Source organism: Typha angustifolia, chromosome 12 (assembly GCF_048772165.1).
Source record: "Typha angustifolia cultivar Huaian chromosome 12, ASM4877216v1, whole genome shotgun sequence".
NCBI lineage: Eukaryota > Viridiplantae > Streptophyta > Magnoliopsida > Poales > Typhaceae > Typha > Typha angustifolia.
The window spans coordinates 150,862-171,953 of record NC_133250.1 but is presented as its reverse complement, the minus strand read 5'-3'; the positions used below and the strand labels follow the sequence as shown (position 1 = coordinate 171,953).

At 40.4% G+C, this 21,092-nt stretch overlaps 4 protein-coding genes across 5 annotated transcripts; 1 reads left to right on the top strand and 3 right to left on the bottom strand.

The window, feature by feature from the left end:
* Window positions 1-1,239: 1,239 nt before the first annotated feature.
* On the bottom strand, window positions 1,240-2,437 carry LOC140772456 (protein LITTLE ZIPPER 3-like). 2 transcript variants are annotated; one of them, XM_073114531.1, is made up of 2 exons: window positions 2,144-2,437; window positions 1,240-1,588 (listed from the first exon to the last, which is right to left on the bottom strand). In XM_073114531.1, the coding sequence occupies exons 1-2, from the start codon at window positions 2,302-2,304 to the stop codon at window positions 1,339-1,341; spliced, it is 411 nt and encodes a 136-aa protein (XP_072970632.1). In that variant the 5' UTR covers window positions 2,305-2,437; the 3' UTR covers window positions 1,240-1,338. The 2 variants fall into 2 exon arrangements, with proteins under 2 accessions (XP_072970632.1, XP_072970633.1); XM_073114532.1 differs by lacking the exon at window positions 2,144-2,437 and adding an exon at window positions 1,855-2,073.
* A 2,675-nt stretch (window positions 2,438-5,112) lies between these two features.
* Window positions 5,113-11,182, bottom strand: LOC140772677 (uncharacterized). The gene is made up of 2 exons (XM_073114856.1): window positions 10,883-11,182; window positions 5,113-5,482 (listed from the first exon to the last, which is right to left on the bottom strand). The coding sequence occupies exons 1-2, from the start codon at window positions 11,090-11,092 to the stop codon at window positions 5,306-5,308; spliced, it is 387 nt and encodes a 128-aa protein (XP_072970957.1). The 5' UTR covers window positions 11,093-11,182; the 3' UTR covers window positions 5,113-5,305.
* Window positions 11,183-13,358: 2,176 nt separating this feature from the next.
* On the bottom strand, window positions 13,359-17,124 carry LOC140772711 (sialyltransferase-like protein 1). Its single transcript, XM_073114910.1, has one exon. It carries the CDS (start codon window positions 16,907-16,909, stop codon window positions 15,698-15,700), a length of 1,212 nt encoding a protein of 403 aa, XP_072971011.1. The 5' UTR covers window positions 16,910-17,124; the 3' UTR covers window positions 13,359-15,697.
* A 1,659-nt stretch (window positions 17,125-18,783) lies between these two features.
* LOC140772318 (purple acid phosphatase 22-like) lies at window positions 18,784-20,828 on the top strand. Its single transcript, XM_073114323.1, has 5 exons — window positions 18,784-19,109; window positions 19,198-19,489; window positions 19,591-20,162; window positions 20,259-20,347; window positions 20,474-20,828. The coding sequence occupies exons 1-5, from the start codon at window positions 18,957-18,959 to the stop codon at window positions 20,685-20,687; spliced, it is 1,320 nt and encodes a 439-aa protein (XP_072970424.1). The 5' UTR covers window positions 18,784-18,956; the 3' UTR covers window positions 20,688-20,828.
* The last annotated feature ends 264 nt before the right edge of the window (window positions 20,829-21,092 follow it).

Genomic DNA, 21,092 nt, shown 5'->3' with positions numbered 1-21,092 from the left:
ATCACTGATGGGACTCCGAACTCGATAGCACATGACGTATGTTCCTTGTTGGTCAACCATAGGCTACGGATGGACCATATGTCATGTCTGATGTCTCTCCTCGATGTAATCTTATGGTGGTCCCATTCTCTCTCTAACTTCTCTCTCCAGATATAAGCCCATCCCATAGTCATCCATTCTAGTTAAAGATCACATTGACCTCACGTCGAATCTATGGCGTTTGTATTTGACCCATCATCTCTCTTCAGCTTTTTAAACCTCCGGCAAAAGTACTATATCTCCTACCCTTTTAGAAGAAGCACACTTTAAATGACAAGAACCAAGTTGGGTTACCATAATAGATATTGTATCTGGCAGCAATTAGATGGAACAAGTTGTGGATAATAAATGAGGTTTGTAGTGTTAGTAATTTTTAAGGTGAAAGTTGCAGTTATTGTTACATCCAGCAGTATCATGATTGCACCTTTTCTCTTGCTATATTTTCATGTGGATTGTAAATTTAAGGATGCAAAAAAAAAAAAAAAAAAAATGCTCTTATTCGTTTCCAACAGCTGGTTTTTGTACAATGTAAGCAAAGTTCTCGTGGAGAATTGAAATTTGAAGTCGGCAAAAGCTGCTCTTCATCTGCAGTACTGCTTCACATGCGCTGAATGCACTCTTATGCTACTGGCTACATTGTGTTATCTCTTCACTGCATCATCTCTATCCTATATGATTACTGTTGTCTTGCAAACTTGTTGATTTAGGACAATTAATATGTATTGCTTAATCTTTGATGCTAATATCATACCTTCAAACAGAGGGGAAAGAAGAAGAAGAAGAAGAAGAAGAAGGATCTTACCGATTATATCTGCAAAGTTTATCAAACCTAAAATTGACTCCTGAGAGTGTTGCTTTTGTTAAATTTTTACTAACATTGAAGGAACTTCCGATAAATTGTTCTCCTTTTTTTTTTCTTTTTTCTTTTTCCTTTCACACATATATTCTAACCCCATTCATTTTCTTGCATTGAATGCAGCATGCATTTGTGAGACATGGGGCAAGAAAATAGAGGGATATTTCAAACAAGCAATCATATGGACTTCCTCCAGACTTGTTCTAACATTTGTATGAATCATTTCAAACAGACAATAAGGGAGATTTCCAGGTATTCTTCTTTAAGAAAGATTTAGGAAGAACACTTATACTATATATATATATATATATATATATATATATAACTGCCACATAGGCCAAAGGGATCAAACTACATAAGATTCATAAGCTAAATTATCACATGAGAAGCATCCAAAACTAGTTATAAAAAAAAAAGACAAGCTTTCACGTTTCCATTTTGTTTCAGAGCTTGCTGCCATTAGGACCCATATTTGGTGGTGGTGGGGTGGCATTGAGGTCAGGGATGGGAGTGTGGTTAGGGTTGACACTGGACTTGGCCACCCTCTGCTTTAGAGCAGTCAAGAGAGCCTGGTTCTCCTGGTTGAGAAGCAGAGCCTTCTTTCTCAGCCTCTCATTCTCCTTCATTATGTAGCAGTTCTGCAGGTATAGCTTGGTGTTGAGCCTCTCCATGAACTTGCCTTGGATTACTCCCCTGGTTATAACAATAAGACTTTAATTAGAATACCAAAAAGCTATGAAAAGAGAGCACTAGAAAATGGTCAACAGTTAAGTAATCAATTAGAGCTGGGGAGTCTTGAGAGTAGAAGTGGGTCGTCTTCCCTTATTCTCATTTTAATGTTCGGGACTGGAAGTGTAGTTGTTATTCCCAAAGCAAAAAAGGTGAACCCAAGAAGCCCATAAGGAACAAAAAGCGAATACAAGAGGCCTACAAACCCAAAACATATTGCATAACTGAACCTTCTAAAGCTAAAGAAGCTCTCGAACTGCTACGGGCTCCGTGCCAATGGCACGCCAAAATATGAGACAGATAGAGAGAGAGAGAGAGAGTGAAGTCCCGTAAGTCTAGAATATGTTATAAATATTAGTTAGAAAACAGAGCACATAAAAGAAGAGAATTTTAGCAAACAAACTAACGAGAATCAAACATAAAGGCAAAGAATAAAACAGCGAAGCAAAAGCAGGGGAAGTGTTGGAAACAAAACAGTTAAGTATAGGTAGATGTGTTAGGGAACAAGAAAGTGATCACCTTTTTGGTAGTTTGCCTCGAAAGATTTGAGAGATGAGAGATGAGAGATGAGAGGAGTGGGACAGATAGGAAGGAAGATAGGTAGGTGTGTGCTTTGTTTTGGATGGGCTTTCGGTTTGTAGGATATGGGGATATTTATAGGGGCTGGAGATTATTAGCATCTTTTGAGTTGAGACATGCTTCTTTCTTTCTCTCTCTCTCTCTCTCTCTCTCTCTCTGGATTGACACAGGAATCATGCATGAGGTATATATTGTAAGCAAGCAAGCAAAGCAAAGCAAAGGGAAGGAGGCGGCCGGTAAGGGACGAGGGGAGCTTAATGCAAAGCTAATGATGAGGTTGGATTTAGGAGGGGGTGGTGGCGTCACGTGATGATGATTGATGCTGGGTCTTCGAGGGAGGAAGAGGGCGTTTCGGTAATTTTGTCAAGTGATGATGATGGGTTCCGTCGGCCCAAGATTCGCAATGATGGCCGTCCGGGCTCTCGCCCCTCCCCCACCCCCACACTTCCCATCATCACTCCTCATCAATGGTCTTTTGGTTTTTTGCATTATTACCCCCACCTTGATAATTATCTTATCTTGCTCGCTTCCACAACATTTAATGGATAATATTAATGCCCATTCCTTTTCTTTTTTTACCTTCTCTTTTACTTACTATGCATTCCGTTCCTTGTGATTGATTGATTGGAAGAGCTTTGAGGGTAAAATGGCCATCCTATCTTTATTTTTTTCTTTTTATTTTTTACTCTCTCTTTCTCTTTTCTTGTAATAACAATTAACAACCGGAGCAAATCGTAAATAATGATCAAGTAATTAATGAGAAATTAAAAAGAGTGGGCCCTCGTGAGCCTCGTTTGGCTTAGAGCCGTTTTCTGAAACGAGTGAATCAGCAGCCTCTCTCATCACTGAAATTTTGTTTGGGGGCCATGGCAGAGTGAGTGAAGGCATTAGGCATTATGGATGCTAAACGTGAGCTGCATGAGATTATAAAATGACCGTTAACGCCCTTTTGAGTGTTAAGAGGTGGGGCCACAGTAAACCTCGTGGGGCTCGCTTGATTGAGTTAAAAGACGTGGCATTTGCATGGAAGCCACCACGATGGCACTACTCCCATCATTTACATTTGTTCTTTTCCTTTTTTTTCCTTTTGTTATCTTAATAATGGTGAAGCATTTACGAGAAGATCCAGTAATCAGATTAGCTTGGAATAAAGAGCTCCGACTCCGAGGCTACATTTGCTGCAACCGAAGAATTATATACAACTCTGGTTTTTATTGGAATGGTAACTAAAGTGAGAGGAGCACGTATAATTTAGAATAATTTAATATTTAGAGTGATATTTCTTAATCTAAAATAGAAAGAAGAACAAGAGAGGATAATCTCTCTTCTGTTTTTTAGGGGGTGGCCAGATGTATGAGATGTAAGGCAGGCGGTGTGGTGATGATCTGAAGATTGTCGTCAACTTGATCATCTCTCTGCTTTCTGCTTTAGATGTTTGCATGGCTCCAAAAAGAACAACTAATGAGGCAGCATTCGAGTGTCCTGCTAACATCACAATAGTCAAAGCAGTCATTCTTCTCTCCTTCTTTTGGGTCTTCTCTTCCTCACCTTTCATCATGACGTCTTAGAAGGTCATCTCACTCGTTGCATCATCCCCCTCCCTTCCAACTCCAACTTCCACTATGCAGCCATAGATTTGGCACCCTTTAGTTACTATATTATATTGCTAGGCTTCCTTGAGATGCGTACAAAGGAGGAGAGTTCTTAAAATGGAAAGACCACACAACGCACACTCTTCCAAAAGTATCATAGCAAACTCCTATGTTTGCTATACTATTATACATATATATGATCTTATAGGGTAAGAGCATTAAATATATATATATATATATAGGCATGCTAAAAAATAAGTAGTTGCACACACTAAGATATGTCTATCTATACATCTCGATATGGTCCACAGAAACACTAGGCCACTTGATCTGATCGATTGGTCGGTCACGATTGGGTGTCTCCAGAAATTCATGCAGAAATTGGCTCGATATATGATGGGGAGTTTGAATTAGAAGAACATGATGATCCTTTTTGGGTATTATATGGGGAGGGAGGAGGGTTAGGGACGAGAGGAAGAAGACAAGTAGTATTATGGGGGAGAAGAGGTGAGGGGGAGGGGAAAGAGAGTAGAAGTGGCCATTCATGGATAGCTCCTGGAGAAGCCCCATGGCGCGGCGTTGTACGAGTCAACAGGATGATGGGGTCAGTTGAGTTCCACATGGTTTGTAGCAGGGCTGGAAGTCTCCTCCTGTTGCTTTCCTTTTGGCACTTGAGAAAACCCTTGTTCTCAATACTCATTTGCCATCCTGTGAATCTCTGATTAATAAAATAAACGAAGAAGAAGAAGAAGAAGAAGAAGGAGAAGAATATGAAATAATTATCCCTACAACTTCTCAACGGTCGGTCTTTCAAAATACTTTTTTCCATTAGTTGATCATTAGTTAATTAATTTTGTTTCCTGTTGAACAATACCATATAACCAAATTTAGGCACTTAATAAAACGTGAGAACTTCCGATCTCTTAACAAAAAAATCAAGTGTGCCCATCACTGAAATACTAGTCAAGAGATTATTAAGCTTCACGATTGTATTTTTAAAGTTGTCACGTTTCTTCCTATACGACAACGAAGAAAATGAACACAGCAAATTATTGCTTCTATGGCGCTATAAATTGGCACTGATATGTCCAAAGGGCTAACATCAGATACATTGACTCTTTGGAGCCTTCTAGCATGAGATATAATAGGGGTTGCATGATGATGAACCTGCCGAAATAGTGGATAGAGGATGACAAGGTACAAACATAATCATTACAAACTACAAACGTCAATAGCAAGGTGTAGATTGTAGACTTCTCTTATCGCCTGCAGTTATTGTGGTCGTTACCTTAAGATCAAAAACTCAGAAGACGTAACTTCAGGATAAGATGCCAAGACTATATTCACTTGCAGAGTTTCAATGGAACAGAAAGTTTATAATGGATGTAATCTCTTAAGACATTGTCAAAATCTTCTAGAAGATGGAAGGAAAATGGTTTGGCAAGTATCATTATTACAAACAATCCAAAGTCTGGATTCATCAAAAGAGATGAAGAGAGAACTTTGTTCTTCATTTGGCTTGTGGATGGCCAGCAATATAATCAATGAGATGAGCAGTGGTGGAGATTTTCGCGGCCTCACTGTTAGGGATGTCAACTGCAAATTCCTCTTCAACAGCCACCATGACATCTACATTATCGAGCATATCCAGCTGCATATCATTCTTAAAACTTGCGGTTGGGCTCACCTGTGAACAAGAAGTAAGCTAAACACCTCAAATTCCAATTTATTCCGGACTCTTACAGTTATGTCTTTAGTATCAAGACTAAGTTTTAATTGGTTTAGTAGGATAATGCACAAATAGTTTTACAGTACTGAAGACAAAAGGGAAACAGAGCAGCAAGATAACAGGTATAAAAGATGGCAACTGCTCATAAAAGAATTGAATGCTTGAAGGGAAAAAAAAAAAAAAAAAGATCAGGCAACATTGATATGATATGAAAGGTCTCACTCCGGTACGTACTATTAGGGAGTGGCAATCAGGTAAAACATGTCAGAATTTCTAAACGCTAAGGAATCTGTTTATTAAATAAGTTGCACATGTCATAAATGGATCAATGGATAACACAAAATATTTAATTTTCTATAATTTATTTAGGTTATAAACAAATTAATTCGGATTCTAAACAAATTTATTTGTGTTATAAACGAGCTAATCATGTTATAAATGGATTAGTCAAGTCTTAATTGAATTATCGTGTCAGAGTCATAAATAGATTAGCGGGTTATAAATGGGTAGGCGGGTTGGGTCATAAACACATCAATCGGGTTGAGGTAATAAATACAAACACGATCCATTTAACTAAACTCAAACTCATTTAAATTATTGTGTCGGGTTATCGAATCAGGTTATCGGGTCAAATTAACCTTTGCCACCACTACTTACTATCTTCAAAGTTCCAACTTGTGAGTAGGATATTTGTATACCTTTTTGCATTACTGACCCTGAGAACAGTGATTCTCAAATCTATAAGAAAATTTTATATAGCTGATGCAACAGCCTGCTTTTTCTATCACGAGCACAAGAGCCCAATTGTTAATTACTAACTGCATCCCCAGAGATTATAGATGACTAATTTCGACAGGATAAATTCCTGCTCTTGGCCAGTGACAGGCATTCCTTCAGAATTTCTATTGTCATCTGTAAGGGAAAGTAAACATGTGACATTATGAGAGCACGCTGAGGCACTCATCAGTCAGATAACAATAGAAATTTGCTCCAAGGAGCTTGGACCAAGCACTATGAAGCATAGAAGATATTTGTATATTACAATATATAAAATTAGCAAAGCTATAGGATGAAAATAAACCAACTCAAAAGATTGTTCAACATAACAGAACAAAGGAATGTTGCAACCAACAAATAAGAACATGTATTGGACTTTGAGCTGAGTGTCTAAGTTTCACCAAACTACAAAACATCAATGTAGTAGCTATGCTACGCCAAATTTTTGACAGGGGAATGTAGCTCCAATTGATAGAGCATCTCTTTTCTGATAAGCTGAAGGAAAGGTAGATCAACAAGAAATCAAACACAAAAGGCTTCATTTGTAAAATGGGGAAACAACTAAGCAGATCTTATTATGCCCATCAGCACTGTAAAGGAAACGCAACTTTTGCACAACAAAATGGACATACAAAATGGAAGGCACATCCATAGATAGGCCTCTTCAAGTGGAAGATCCATTAAACTTCAAACACTAAAAAAATTTCTCCATCATTAAGACCTCATAATTAGCACTGAGTACAATACAGTGACCACTTGCTCCTTGGTTGCCTAGTTATTTCCATGGTTTGGATTTAAAGAGCCCTATAATCACGTCCCATGCACACAAGAAGTTCTACTCATTGTAGACTATATAAATTAGAAAAGATGGGAAATTATCTCAAGAATAATCTTTGTCAGCTGGTCAACCTCCAAAACTGTAGAGCATGTACAACTTCCTTACCAGCCTTCTAATCAACCAAAACTAGTTGGAAAAGCAATTTGCTCTGGCATCAAAATTGAATCAAAAGACCAAGATGCATATTCTTGCCAACCTGTGAAGCACGGACACGGACACGGGACACGGACACGACACGATACGGACACAGCAACACGGCAAATTTTGAAAATATAAGACACGGACACGGCATAGGACACGGCGAAATAAATAAATAAATAAATAAAATAAAAAATTGATACATCTCAATAGGTGCCATTCCTATTGCTCTTTTTTTTCTTGATGTCCCTCCCATATCAAAACCTACACCTCCAACTGAGCTACTAGAAGATGCCGCTTGTCCAAATTTTGGCAAAGGAATTTGTTTAGGCATCGAATTTTTAATTCTCATCTCGGTAATATCAACAACCCTTTTCATTTCCATAACATGTTCACTACTCACTTTTGGACAACCTCTAATTCCATGTCCACTAATTTTCAGCAAATGAGCCTTTACTCTATAATATGATCCCTTGTACACTTGTTGACAATAATTGCATCTAAAATTATGATTTCCTCCACCTTCTCCCAATTTCTCCATCTTAATAACATATCTCCACAAGGGAGCATTATGATCCACAGAAGATGTAGTATTTTGACTAGAATCAGGATTATTTTCAGTATTCATTTCTCTTCAACCGCAATAAAACTACATTAGTAAAGAGATATGTATTAGCAGATTAACAATTTAACAGACAGAGATTAAAGAAACTTTAATATAATTTAGCAATTTAATAACAAAGACAGCGAGAGAGAATGAGCGAGAGAGAGACAGTGAAACAGAGAGAGAAGAGAAAGAGAGGGAGGAAGAGATAGAGAGAGAGAGAGATAATGAGAGAGAGAGAGGGAGGGAGGGAGGAAGAGACAGAGAGAGAGAGAGAGAGAGCGTGAGAGTGAGACAGCGAGAAAGAGCGAGAATGAGAGATTGGGAGAGGAGGAAGAGACAGAGAGAGACAGAGAGAGAGTGAGACGGCGAGAGAGAGACAGAGAGACAGAGAATGAGAGAGAGGGGGAGGGAGGAAGATACAGGGAGAGAGACAGAGACAGGGAGGGCAGGGAGGGAGAGACAGAAAGAGAGAGACAGCGAGAGAGTGAAACACCGAGAGAGAGAGAGAGAGAGAGAGAGAGAGAGAGAATGAGAGAAAAGAAGAGAGGGAGGAAGAGACAGCGAGAGAGTGAGACAGCGAGAGAGTGAGAGAGAGAGAGGGAGGAAGAGATAGAGAATGTGAGAGAGAGAGAGGGAGGGAGGAAGAGACAGAATGTGAGAGAGAGAGAGAGAGAGGGAGGGAGGAAGATACAGGGAGAGAGAGACAGAGACAGGGAGGGTATGGAGGGAGGGAGGGACGAGGAGACGGAGAGAGAGAGACAGAGACAGAGACAGGGAGAGAGAAGAACCCGCGTCCTCGCCGTGCTCAGCTCGCCGCACTCGCTCCGTTGGCCGTCGCGCTCGCTCCGTCGGCTGTCGCACTCGCTCAGTAGCCCATCGCGCCTCGGATCGTCGCTCGGCAGCTGCTCGAGGGATTTAGGGCTTCGATCGAATCGAACGATTCCGTCGCTCAACAGTGAAGGTAAGGTTTTATTATCGGGTTTGGATCCGGGTTAATAACATTCGATCAAACCCGACCCGACTCGTTAAACAATATCTAAAATACCGCCCGTGTCCCAACAGTGTCCGATTTTCTTTTTTCTTTTTTTTTTAAGGAAACTCTGGACACGTGTCGGACACGTGTCCAACGCGTGTCCGTGTTCGACACGTGTCGGACACGGACACCTCTTCCTGGGAGAGGTGTCGGTGCTTCAGAGTTGCCAACATTCAATGTGATCCATCCCCTCTCTACTTTTCTTAGCTACAATTATCCCCGTTAACGAGGAAAGAAAAAAAAAATGAAAATTGGGGATTTGGGACCGCAAGGTTTTGAATATTGGAATCGGGACCGGCAGCCAATAGGCTGTCCATATCAGACTATTTTTTAATTATGTATAATAATTGTTTTTAAAATACATATAAAACCTAATAAATAAATAAATAAAAAGATATATAAATTACTATGATATTAAAATTTTAAAACTTAAGTTTAAAAAAAAATACCACATTCTCAATCTCTATCTCTTCATGTTTCTCATACAAATAAAAATACCTCATTTTCCCTTTCTCTTCCCACTAACTCTCTCTCTCTCTCTCTTCCTTGCACTCTCCCAATCCCTCGCTCTCTCTTCCTTGCACTTCCTAACCCCTCCCATCTCTCTCATTCTCTCTATTGTGGCGAATTGTTGGATCGTCGGAGGAGCTCATCTATATCGAAGGGGATGGTAGAAGATATATGTCCATCTATGACTCTTTTCAATAACCAATATCATGTGGTTTCAGCTGATCCGATTGAAATGGATACAATATAGGACGATATTGGCTGATCCAACCCCAAAATGTATGCTTTAAATTCTAAGCTGGATTTGATTTGAATCTAATTTGTACCTAATTCAATATCAACCTCATTGCTTAAATGTTATTAGATTTTGCGTGATGTGTTGAAATATAAGATTAGAAAGACTTTCTCAAAAGAAGTCTAAAACCTATACAATGAAACTAAGACCAAAATGACCTAAATGTTTTGTTTCTTAACCAAGCCGAAATGAAAATCAAACTGAAACTTGAAATTATGCTATATACTAATAGTATTCTAGAACCATACAACCATATCCAACTTGCATGTTTGGATTGCTTCACATATAAGTCAAACTACTATAGTATAGGCAAAAAATAATCTGCTAATTAGGTATCCAGAGAATTCAAGAATTCAAATAGGAAAAAGTTCCATTCATGTTCAAGACATAAATGGCTTCGGAATAGAACCTTAAAAGAAGGAAATAAAAACGGTAGGCACCCTATCATCGGGTTTGGCTAGGATTTCATATTTACCTAGGTATGGACCAAGCTGAGCTTGGCCTACCCAACTAAGCCAAGCTTGTTATATAAATCTTAAGGTGAACTTTCTTTGTCTCAATGTAGTTTATCAATACCTCAGAATCAGAATCATATCCCCGAATTAAGATGAATCCTTTGTCTACAATATTCCTATGTTGAAAATTTCTCCAAAGTTGCATCCACGCAACATCCCTAATATACAACTAGGAAAATAGCTCTAACGTGTCAACTAGCAATCTAGCTTTCCTAGAAAGTCATCTCTTGTCTAGATTTGCTTTTGGTAGCAATATAAGACTAATTTCTAGACGGTTGATCAAAAACTTGGTAACCGACACAACAGACATGTGAATATTTTGGATTCTTCTCACCTTAAATTCTGCTTCAATCAACTTTATTGTTGGACGAAAAAGCCCGCAAGAAGAAGATGACAATGTTTTAAATATTGAGCCGATTGATCTGAGCTTGTACTTCCCTAACGAAGGCAGAACCTAGAACAGATCTTTGTCCGCTACAAAAATCAAAATTGAGAGAAAAAAAAAACTTACAATTTTACAATGATATAACGAGAAATATCTTTGTTTCATTCCTCAAACCAAATTATCTCGGCCGATACTAAGAAAGGATTCAATTCAGGTGCGAAAATATAGGGAAAAGGAGATGAAACGAGGGAAAAAAATTGGACCTTGGAGGGATCAATGGAAGGGATGGATCTGAGGAGGTCGAGGACACGATCGGTGACCTCCTGCTTCTCGAGGGCGGGGCACGCGACGGCCGGCTGCGAGAAAGCCCTAGATCCGACGGCATAGAGGAGCCCTCCTTCACCTCCACATACGGCAGAAGGGTGAGGAGACGAAGCCCTCAAGAGCCGGATCGCATTCCGCGCTGCTTGCATCTCTCCAGAAGTCTCGTACACTGCGGTAGGAAGAGGAATGGAGAAGGGTGGAGGAGTGAGAGACGAGGGGTTTGATCTCGCGAACTTGGATTTGAGTAAAATAGTAGCCGTTGGATTAAGAGGAAATGTTCCTCTTTGCTCGCTCCTAAGCAGAGGACGAACGGCTGTGATCTCACCTGTTCATCTTAAATGTCCCATAACTTGGACCCATTTATGTGTCCAAATAGAGCAATCAAAATTTCTTATGTTTAGGGAATTATCTTTATCTTATTCCAAGGATGGGGTGACGACCGGCCATCCATGCTGACGGAAGACTGGATCACCACGCCCTGGAATGCAGACCCGGAAGCGATCCTGGACTGCAAGGCAATAATAGCGTCCACATTGTGGATGCTTTGGAAGCTGCGCAACGCGAGGGTTTTTGGAGGCGGTGAGATGCATGTTGACATGCTAGTCCGGCGAGTAGTCCAACTTGCTAAGGACTATGCAAAGCAAAACCGGCCAAGTTCCACTCCGGCAAGGCCACAAGTGGCAAGGTGGACACACCCAACGGAGGGGTGGATCAAGGTCAACGTGGACGGCGCTTTCTCTGGGGTGGACCGTCTTGGAGGGGCAGGAGCAGTAATAAGGGCTGCGGACGGTACCTTGGTAGCGGTAGCGTGGGAGCCCTCCGTCGGCGAGTCGTCGCTAGGAACCGAAGGGCACGCCCTACGGTTGGGACTGCGACTTGCTGCGGGCTACGTCAAGGTGGAGGTTGAATCCGACTCATTGGAGTTAGTTCGGATCATGCAGAAAAGAGTCAGTTGTCCATGGGAAGTTAGGGGATTAGTTGCTGAGTGCGCTGCGTTACTCAGCTCTTTTGTAATTTGTCACCTAAGTCATGTAAGGCGAGAGGGGAACAAAGTGGCCGACTGGGCGGCTAAAAGTGGAAAGTGGGGTCTGGGGTCTGTTAGGCTTGGGCCGACAGACCCTCTCCCCCAGGAATTATGTAACCTTGTTTTGGAGGAGGCCGTTATCTCGACAGGAGGATAGGTCAGCCTAATATAGCTAACTATTCAAAAAAAAATATCTTTATCTTATTAGGGTGGGGCTGAAAGAGCTCCGTGCCCTCTGCAGTATTCATCGGGAAACCACCGTGCATCTGTTCCTCACTTGCAAATTTGCTAAGGTCGATGGGGGACTCCTCGATAGTAACCAAGGCTGGGCAGCCGGGTGGGAGCTCAGGCTCACGGACAATTAGCTCGCCACAGTCTGGAGTGAGGATGCTGAACACAATGCTACATGCATGGCACTCATAGCAACCACCATGTGGCAACTATGGAAGCACCGCAACGCCAAAATGTTCAGAGGCAGCGAAGAGCTCCCGAGAGCGATTGTTAGTAGGGCGAAACAGCTAGCACGAGACTATGCTAGGCCAGAGAAGCCGTCAAGCAGCCCAAGCACAAGGAGCTCGGCTCGGTGGACTCATCCGATGGAGGGATTGTGGAAGGTAGACGTGGACGGAGCCTATTCCAGAGGAGAACCCCAAGGTGAAGCGAGAGCCGTGCTCCGAACATCCACGAGCACCTTACTGGCGGCCGTCTGGGAGCTGATCGTCGGTGAGTCGGATATGCAGGCTGAGGGTAAAGCCCTCAGGTTAGGCCTGAAGTTGGCAAATGGCCACAACCACATAAAGGCGAAATCGGACTCTCGAGAGTAAGTACATATCATTAAGAATCAAGTCGGTTGACCTTAGAAACTTTGGGGTTTAGTTGCTGAGTGCAAAATACTACTCAATTTTTTTATAAACAATCGGTTAGTGCATATTAGGCAAGAGGGTAACTGAGCAGCCGATTAGGCAACCAAATGCGAGAAAAGTGGATTAAGTCCGAAAAGACTAGGGCCTACGGACCACATCCCTCCCAAGTTTTGTAAGTTACTTTTTTCCGATGCCTCACCCTTATAGGGTTAGACATAGTTGAATCAAGCTTTCTATTCACAAACCAAAAAAAAAAAAAAGGAATTAATTATATCTGATTTCAGATTTGTTTACAGTTCGAAAGCCAGAAGTTAAATTTAAGAGAGGTAAATTGTCTACCTGCAGAATGCTCAAGATTGGTCTTTGGCAAAGGAATTAGAAGAACCATTTCATGAAAGAAAAAATTAAGGAGATTGGTCATATGCATACATGAGCACATGCATATAATTAGCATTCATAGTTTACAAATAACATCAGTCATAATTTAGGAGATTCATTCCTCCTTTCTGTTGCATTTTATAAGCCCTTTCCAAGAAATGTCTGAATAGTTTTTGTACAGGTTACCGATAGGAAATGACCATTAAGATTTGAACATGACAGCCAAGGAAGCAACCGTTCTTCCACACACCACACTGGCTCCGAGCAACAAAACAAAGTCTCAAGAGATAACAGGTAATGAACTAAAAACATTTACTGCATGCATCTCAAATTAAATGATGGTAACACTAACTCAAATTAAGGAAAAAAAACTATAATATGAGAGAATGACAAACATGAACATGTCAAAAACGGTAATCAAAGGCATGAGAATAAGGCAGGGCCTTTTGGACCGACTAACTCAGATCCCTCCAAATAAACACTTCAAGAAGCAAACAGAACTTTGAAGAGTGAGTACTCCTAACTTATACTGATATCAAAAATCATTCCAGTAGTTGGCTCCCGACGGCATGATCCTAGTAATCATTGAAAAGACCTTCCTAACTTTCAAGCTCCATAACCGTATCAACTGAAGATTCATTTGGAGAATATATCATTCAATATTTGCAACAAAGTTAGAAAAATACCATCTAGCGATAAAGCTTAGCGGTAAGAGAAAATGCGATTAAAACCATGCAGTGCAAAAAGAAACAGACAGATTGTTCAAATGATGAGATGAACTGAGTAACTTATATTTTATCGGAGAGCAAGCTAGTCATATGGTATTAATGACTCAAACAGGAGAAGTTTATAGAACAATCTTAGTACTACGTGTTATTCCAACACAACAGCAATTATCAAATTATACATTACCTACAATGGAAGTAAACATGTTAGTAACAGAACCTTCTTCAAAAAGGTCTAAATCAGTTATTTTTGCTCCTACAAGCCTGCAAGATCAAGGAATCTTCAGTGAAATCCAAATTTGTTGTTAAGAACTGTAATATTATAATATTAACGCCTTTGAAGCAGGGAAAATTCATGTTTTCCTCACAAATTAAAGCACAGAGCAGTTTTGGGTTTTGTATGTGGTGAAGAAGCAAAGATGAAAGATTAACGTAGATACTATGCTAGTACGGTTGTTGGTTCTGAATGTCAAATGAGGAAATGAAGTAGCAATATATGTAGACAAGATGAACTACTAAAGGATCAGCAAATCGGAAATGTATGATGATGTATAAAGACTTAATATCTGCTGCGCAGGATAAAATCATCTCTCCTAGGTGAAACCACAATACAGTGTAACACAAGACTGACAAATGACTGAGAAGTAAATGTTAAAGATAATAACTGCCTGTCTGTTCCTTCAAATATAGATTCAACATGTCAAATGAGATGAAACAGCAAACTTCTAGATGCACGTAAATAAAATGATCAGTACATCAGTGGAAATTTTCCACGTAAAATCCAGTGAAATGTATGATACAGAATGAAAGTTCTAAATGTCAGATGCAAAGGCATGGTAGCACATGAAAGATCTGATGAACAGAAAAAGATTCACCTCTTCGGACAGCACCACTTGATCTGCACGTTCAAAACCATAAAAACAGAATTTCCATCTTTACCATTTAATCTTCATTCTTATTTCACTTTATACCATAGGTCAACATAGACACTTGAAGGCGGAGCTCACATCAACAAATGATAAGATTTTCTTTGCTGTAAGATGGTTGTCCTTTGCTGCATTAATCAGTTCAATGATCAAATCAACCAACAAAACAACGGGCCTAAATGTAACCGTGAAGGCAACTATTTGATGTGTGAAAGAATGGAATAACTTTTTCTCTGTAAAAGATGCTTTTATGATATTTTTGTTTATAGAATAAACAAGATGAGACTTCTTTGCAGCAATCTTCATGTAGTCAATGAAAAAGAGTAATTTTATGTGCATTAGAAGTCTGTGCCATAACATAATTTGATGTATACTATAATAGGGTATGAAAACTGGTAATTTAAAAATCACAGTAATATTTTACTTTAAACATGGTCAAAACAGCATCAATTGGACATGGTTGTCGAACACATCAGTTATTATTTTAGAAGGATACTATTAGGACTAAGGAAAACAGCAATGCTTGATCCAGTATCGCAGTGTAAAAGGAAAACTAACAGAATCCTAAAGCTAATCTCGGATATGCAATATATACAACTCAAACTGCTCATTTTTTCATTATAACCTTCATGTTTATAGGATCACAAATACATATCGTAAATACATATCGTAATTATCCAATAGTTAGAATAACTGATCGGTGAAATACCCAAAATATTCTCAAACAATTATCTTCACCCAAACAATTCCTTCTATTATTTTCTCTCTATCATCTTTTCTCATTTCCGCTAAAGAATGTTACAATTACAACAAGAATGCAGGTATAAAAGAACCCAATTCAACCATCTAACTGATAAAACACAATTGGAGGAACCTTAAAGTTAGAATCTTTAAGGAACGGTATCACCTGCGGTCTGACAACCAGATCCCGGTAGAAATCATACTCCGCCTTGTAGTCATGCAAATCAAGCTCCGCCTTCTGGTTCGTATGGTAATGGTGCTTCGCCTCGACAGACTTCCCAAATCCAAAGACGTTAACTTGATCACAAATTCCCAGAGCAAGCATTATTGCCTGCATCCCCGAAGAGTAATGAAACATCTTCTCATCGTGAGCTTTGCTCCATTCCTCCGGTGGCTTCCCAGTCTCCTCTACAAATCGCTTCAAGGAGTAAAATTTTGTTATTTTTGCACACAAGGCATCGAATTGGGCATCTGTCACCAGCAATGGAGATTTGAACGACGAGTTGCACACTACGTAGTCGAGAAAATGCGCGAGCTGGCAAATGTACATAACAATGGGGACGAAGTCCCCGTATGGGTGGCAGAAGCAGTTCTCACGACGGGAGCACAAATGGAGGACGTTGCTGTTAACGAAGGCGAGCGAGGTCTTGGACCCGACGTCGCGGGCAAAGCCGGCAGTGCGCGCGTTGTTGAGCCGGATCACGAGATCGTGACCGTCGATCACGTCGCCATGGCCAGACCCGAGGAGGACGCCGCTGTTGCCAACCACGGCGCACGTGGCGTACGGCCGCCGCGTGTCCGGATACCCGTAATGAAGGTCAACGGGGCGCTTGATCAGCTCAACGAGCTGTGACATGATAGCTGCCGACGACGCCTGCGGGGAGGGGCGCCGACGCCGTATCCAACCGCCGAGGGAGCGGCGGAAGTCTGGAAGGAGGGCTCTGTAGTCCGACGTGGCGCGGGGCCCGACGGGGAAGCGGAGGCGGGCGAGGGATCTGGTCCGTCCATTGGGCTGCGGCCCGCGCCACCATAGGGAGATCGAGCGGTAGCGCCCGCCGCCGCTGTCGAAGGAGTCGAGGTTGCTCTGGAGGAGATCGTCCGCCTCATTGCGGAGGTCGGAGTCGCCGGCTTCTCCGGCGGCGAGGCGTACAAGTGCAGACGTCGGGGCTTCGACATCAGAGGCGGAGGTGGACGGCGGCTCGATTTCGGAGGCAAAGCCGGCGAGGCAGATGAGGGCGGCGGCGACGGTGATGATGAGGAAGAGGAAAAGGAAGGGGAAGTGGAGGGATCGTTTCATCCTAGGCGTCATATCTCCTCGGGCGGAGGTAATCGGATGCGGTCAGTCATGGCGGAAGCTTCCAGAAGAAGGCGGAGGTCAGTGGAGGCTCTGAGCTCGAAGTCATCGGAGTAGGAGAGGAGAGGCCGAAAGGGGAGAGGACTTGATTGGAAAATAGAATTAAAATGCTATTAAAAAGAAAAACCTAAAAGAATAGCATGCGTTGGTATAGGAATATGGGATCTCTCTACTCTCTTACTCTCTTACTTTCTAGTCCTGGAAAGGTGGGTCTGGTTTCTAATGATGGATTAGTAGGGGAATATTTAGATGGGCAATGATTCCATTACTAACTAATCAGTTATTAAAAATAAATTTTAATCGGTTGATAAATTAAAAGATATATAAGATATTTTATATATGTGAGTAGATTTAAGAATAAGTAAACTAAAATTTCAATATTTTTTTATTAATTATTCTTGTAATTGTTTCCTTAACAGTAGGAGTGTGAATTTCTAACTAAAAAAAAAAGAGTCTTTTGTATTTAACTATAAAACTAAGTAATATTAGATAACTTTGAAATATTTTAAACAATTTATATAAAGTTAAGATGATTTCAATGGTCTAAATTTACTTTTAATTGTAATTAGTTAGACTTAATAAGAGCGTGATATTTTTAGAAGAGCCTAATAGTTTTACTAGCAATGATAATATTTTAAAGATTATAGTGACAATTATGATATTTTTTTAAAAAAATTTATTAGTAATTATGTTAAAAAAATTCTTTAATTATCTATACAACTTCATCATTACATGAGGAACTTTTTGTTTGTTGTTATCGGCCAGGTCAAACCTTGTGAGTCCAAATTTGAGCCTCTATTAATACTAATTATTTTGACCAAATTAATTCTATTCTAAAATTTATTTATTAAAATAAATAATACTAAAATTGTACTGTAATACTAACTAAAATACTAATAACATCAGCATTTTTCTAAGTAAAGACCGAGATATCATTTTAATAAAAATGCTAATCTAATCTGATTAATATTTTACTTAATAAACACTAATAAGATTAGCATTTAATATTTAGATGAGTAAAATATTTAACAATCGAGCCTATAGTAAATTAGATTCTTTTAGTATTTAAATTCAAGTGCTATCTATTTTACCAAATAAATTTAAAAATAGACCTGTTTGGTCAACAACGCCATCTCATACTGGGCCAGACTGGAGTCCAATACGATTACTCCCTTCATCATCTGGTTACATTAAATGGGCAGTTAATTAATTGATACGGACTGTCGAACGTCAACGGCAACAGGTGCAATGTAAGGCAGAGTCGTTAATGAGGTTGGCACGTATGTACGTATAACAATGATGGTATATATCCATCTAGATAAGTACCAAGAAGTAATAATATGCTTCCAATCAAATTGGATATATATATATATATATATCCAATCTCAACCAATCAATCTGAAGGGAAGCAGTGGGTTCACGAAACCATGACAGCAATTAACCTAGGTAGTATTGACGGACACGTACGTTTTAAGCTTTAATTTGTTGTCTAATTAACCCCAGTTTACGAGGAAAAGCTAGCTTAAATCTGATTAGCGAGTGACCAGTAGGTTTGGGTCACGTATTTCTTGATTGGTAGATTTATTGGTACAAACGTTGTTATCCGAGTTACTTAGCTAGCTATAGGCAATTCTCAAGTATCAAGTCGTTTATTAATATAGAGATGCATGCGGCATATATTCGAGTATATACTCCTAATATTATTTAGTTGAGGAAATATATATGTAGTTGTCTATGCCAAGCAAAGCAAAGGAAAGGAAGAAGAGAAGGCGACATGCCAAAGATACATATAAATCTAGGATGATGTTGTAATATTCCAAAACTGAAAGCATAACCAATGCCGCACCAGACAATGTTTGTTCCTTAACGCCATCCTTCTCTTCTAACTTCTAAGCCCACGTTTCCTTATATTTATATATAATATATATATATATATATGATTCAAAGCACAAGTGCTATATTATAGATCTCTTTGTTTTGATTGTTAATTGATCTCCTGAATATGGCGAGTAGTAGTTCATGGAGTTTAGTTATGGGAGGCCGCGTATCTCTCCTCTTCCTAGGTCTTGTGATTTGCTCCGGTGAGTTCATCCGACCGCCGCCGGGAAAGATCGTCATTACCCAGCATACCAAATCCACATCACATCCACAGCAGGTTTGTTAGTGCTTAAATTTTTTCCATGCATGTTGGTATATATGCCATCCTAACTACCTACAAAAAAATGTTACTCTTTCATTTTTAGGTGCACATATCAGCTGCTGGATTGGATCATATGAGGATTTCATGGGTCACAGACGATAAGTATATGCCTTCTCTGGTAGAGTATGGTAAGGTTTCCGGAAAGTATGACACGTCGGCGACCGGCGAGCACACCTCGTATCGGTACTTTTTCTACACTTCGGGCAAGATCCACCATGTCAAGATCGGACCTTTGGACCCCGACACCGTCTACTACTACCGTTGCGGCGGAATCGACGACGAGTTCACCTTCAAAACCACACCTGCCTCTCTTCCGATTCAATTTGCCGTCATAGGTTGTTACTATGAAAGCTTAAGCGGTTAGCAAATGGTGATTTTCTATATATCGATCCTTTTGTGTTCTAATAGAAGGTATCTATTACTAATTAATGTGTAGGAGATCTTGGACAGACGGAATGGACTTCGTCGACGTTAGCCCACGTCGGGAAGTCCAACTACGACATGCTTCTTATTCCCGGCGACCTCTCCTACGCCGACACCCAGCAGCCGCTGTGGGATTCCTTCGGGCGTTTCGTGCAGCCGTACGCGAGCAAACGGCCGTGGATGGTGACGGAGGGCAACCATGAGGTGGAGGCCTTCCCAATCTTCGATTGCCATCCCTTCGTCGCCTATAACGCGAGGTGGCCAATGCCGCACGAAGAGAGTGGCTCCACCTCTAACCTCTACTACTCCTTCGACGTGGCCGGCGGCGTTCATGTCATCATGTTGGGCTCTTATACAGACTATGACTCTAACTCGGCTCAGTATAAGTGGCTAGTAGCTGACCTAGCTAAGGTGGATAGGAGGATAACGCCATGGTTGATCGTCTTGTTACACGCACCGTGGTATAACACCAACTCAGCTCATCAAGGGGAAGGAGAGAAGATGAGGGAGGCGATGGAGTCGTTGCTCTACGAGGCTCGAGTCGATGTCGTCTTCGCCGGCCATGTCCATGCCTACGAACGCTTTGTAAGTACTTAAAACTATATACATATAATTTTTAATGAACTTAATTATTATTCTTATAATATGTGATACTATTGATGATATCCCTTTTTTTTTCAGACAAGGATTTATAATAACGAGGCCGATCCTTGTGGTCCTGTGTACATAACTATCGGTGATGGAGGGAACAGGGAAGGCCTTGCATTAGAGTAAGTTATATATAAGTTAGTAAGTGATCTAGGATTGCATATATTAATTCCGGTCATGAAGTTAATTAGGTATTAATTCTGCAGATTATCCTAGCTAGCATTATCTAATTTTGTTATCTATAATAGGTTCCAGAAGAACAACAAGTGCGGACACCTCTCATTGTTTCATGAGGGAAGCTTTGGGCATGGAAGGTTGAAGGTGGTTAATGGGACCAGTGCTCATTGGTCGTGGCACCGCAACGACGACTCCGATTCCAACATCGCTGACGAGCTGTGGTTAGAGAATTTAACTGCAAATACGGCTTGTCGGGTGGCTGCGACTGCTAAGGATGAATTATAATTCTACAGATCGAATTTGGACGTGTTTATTAGATCATTTGTTTATAACATCTTTGGATTAATTTGGACATTGGAGACTACCTATGTTCGACATGATTTCATTAATTCAAATGTGTTCTGATTAATTTCTTTATTTTTCACATTGCGACGAGCTAAAAGGTAGTGGAGATTCGTTTGCTTGAGCTACTCGTCAAAGAGGAAACTAACTAGGTCAGCCTTCTGTTGTTACCAATTCGAAAATAAAGGGTTGACCGATTAAAAGAAATCAAAGAAACGAGCTCAAATGACGTGTCTATATGTATATAATGCTTAAATGTATTAAATAATAAATCCAATATTTGGTTGTTGTTAGAAAGTGAGAAAAAAAAGAAGAAGAAAGTACTTACTTTATAAAACTTATTTTTAT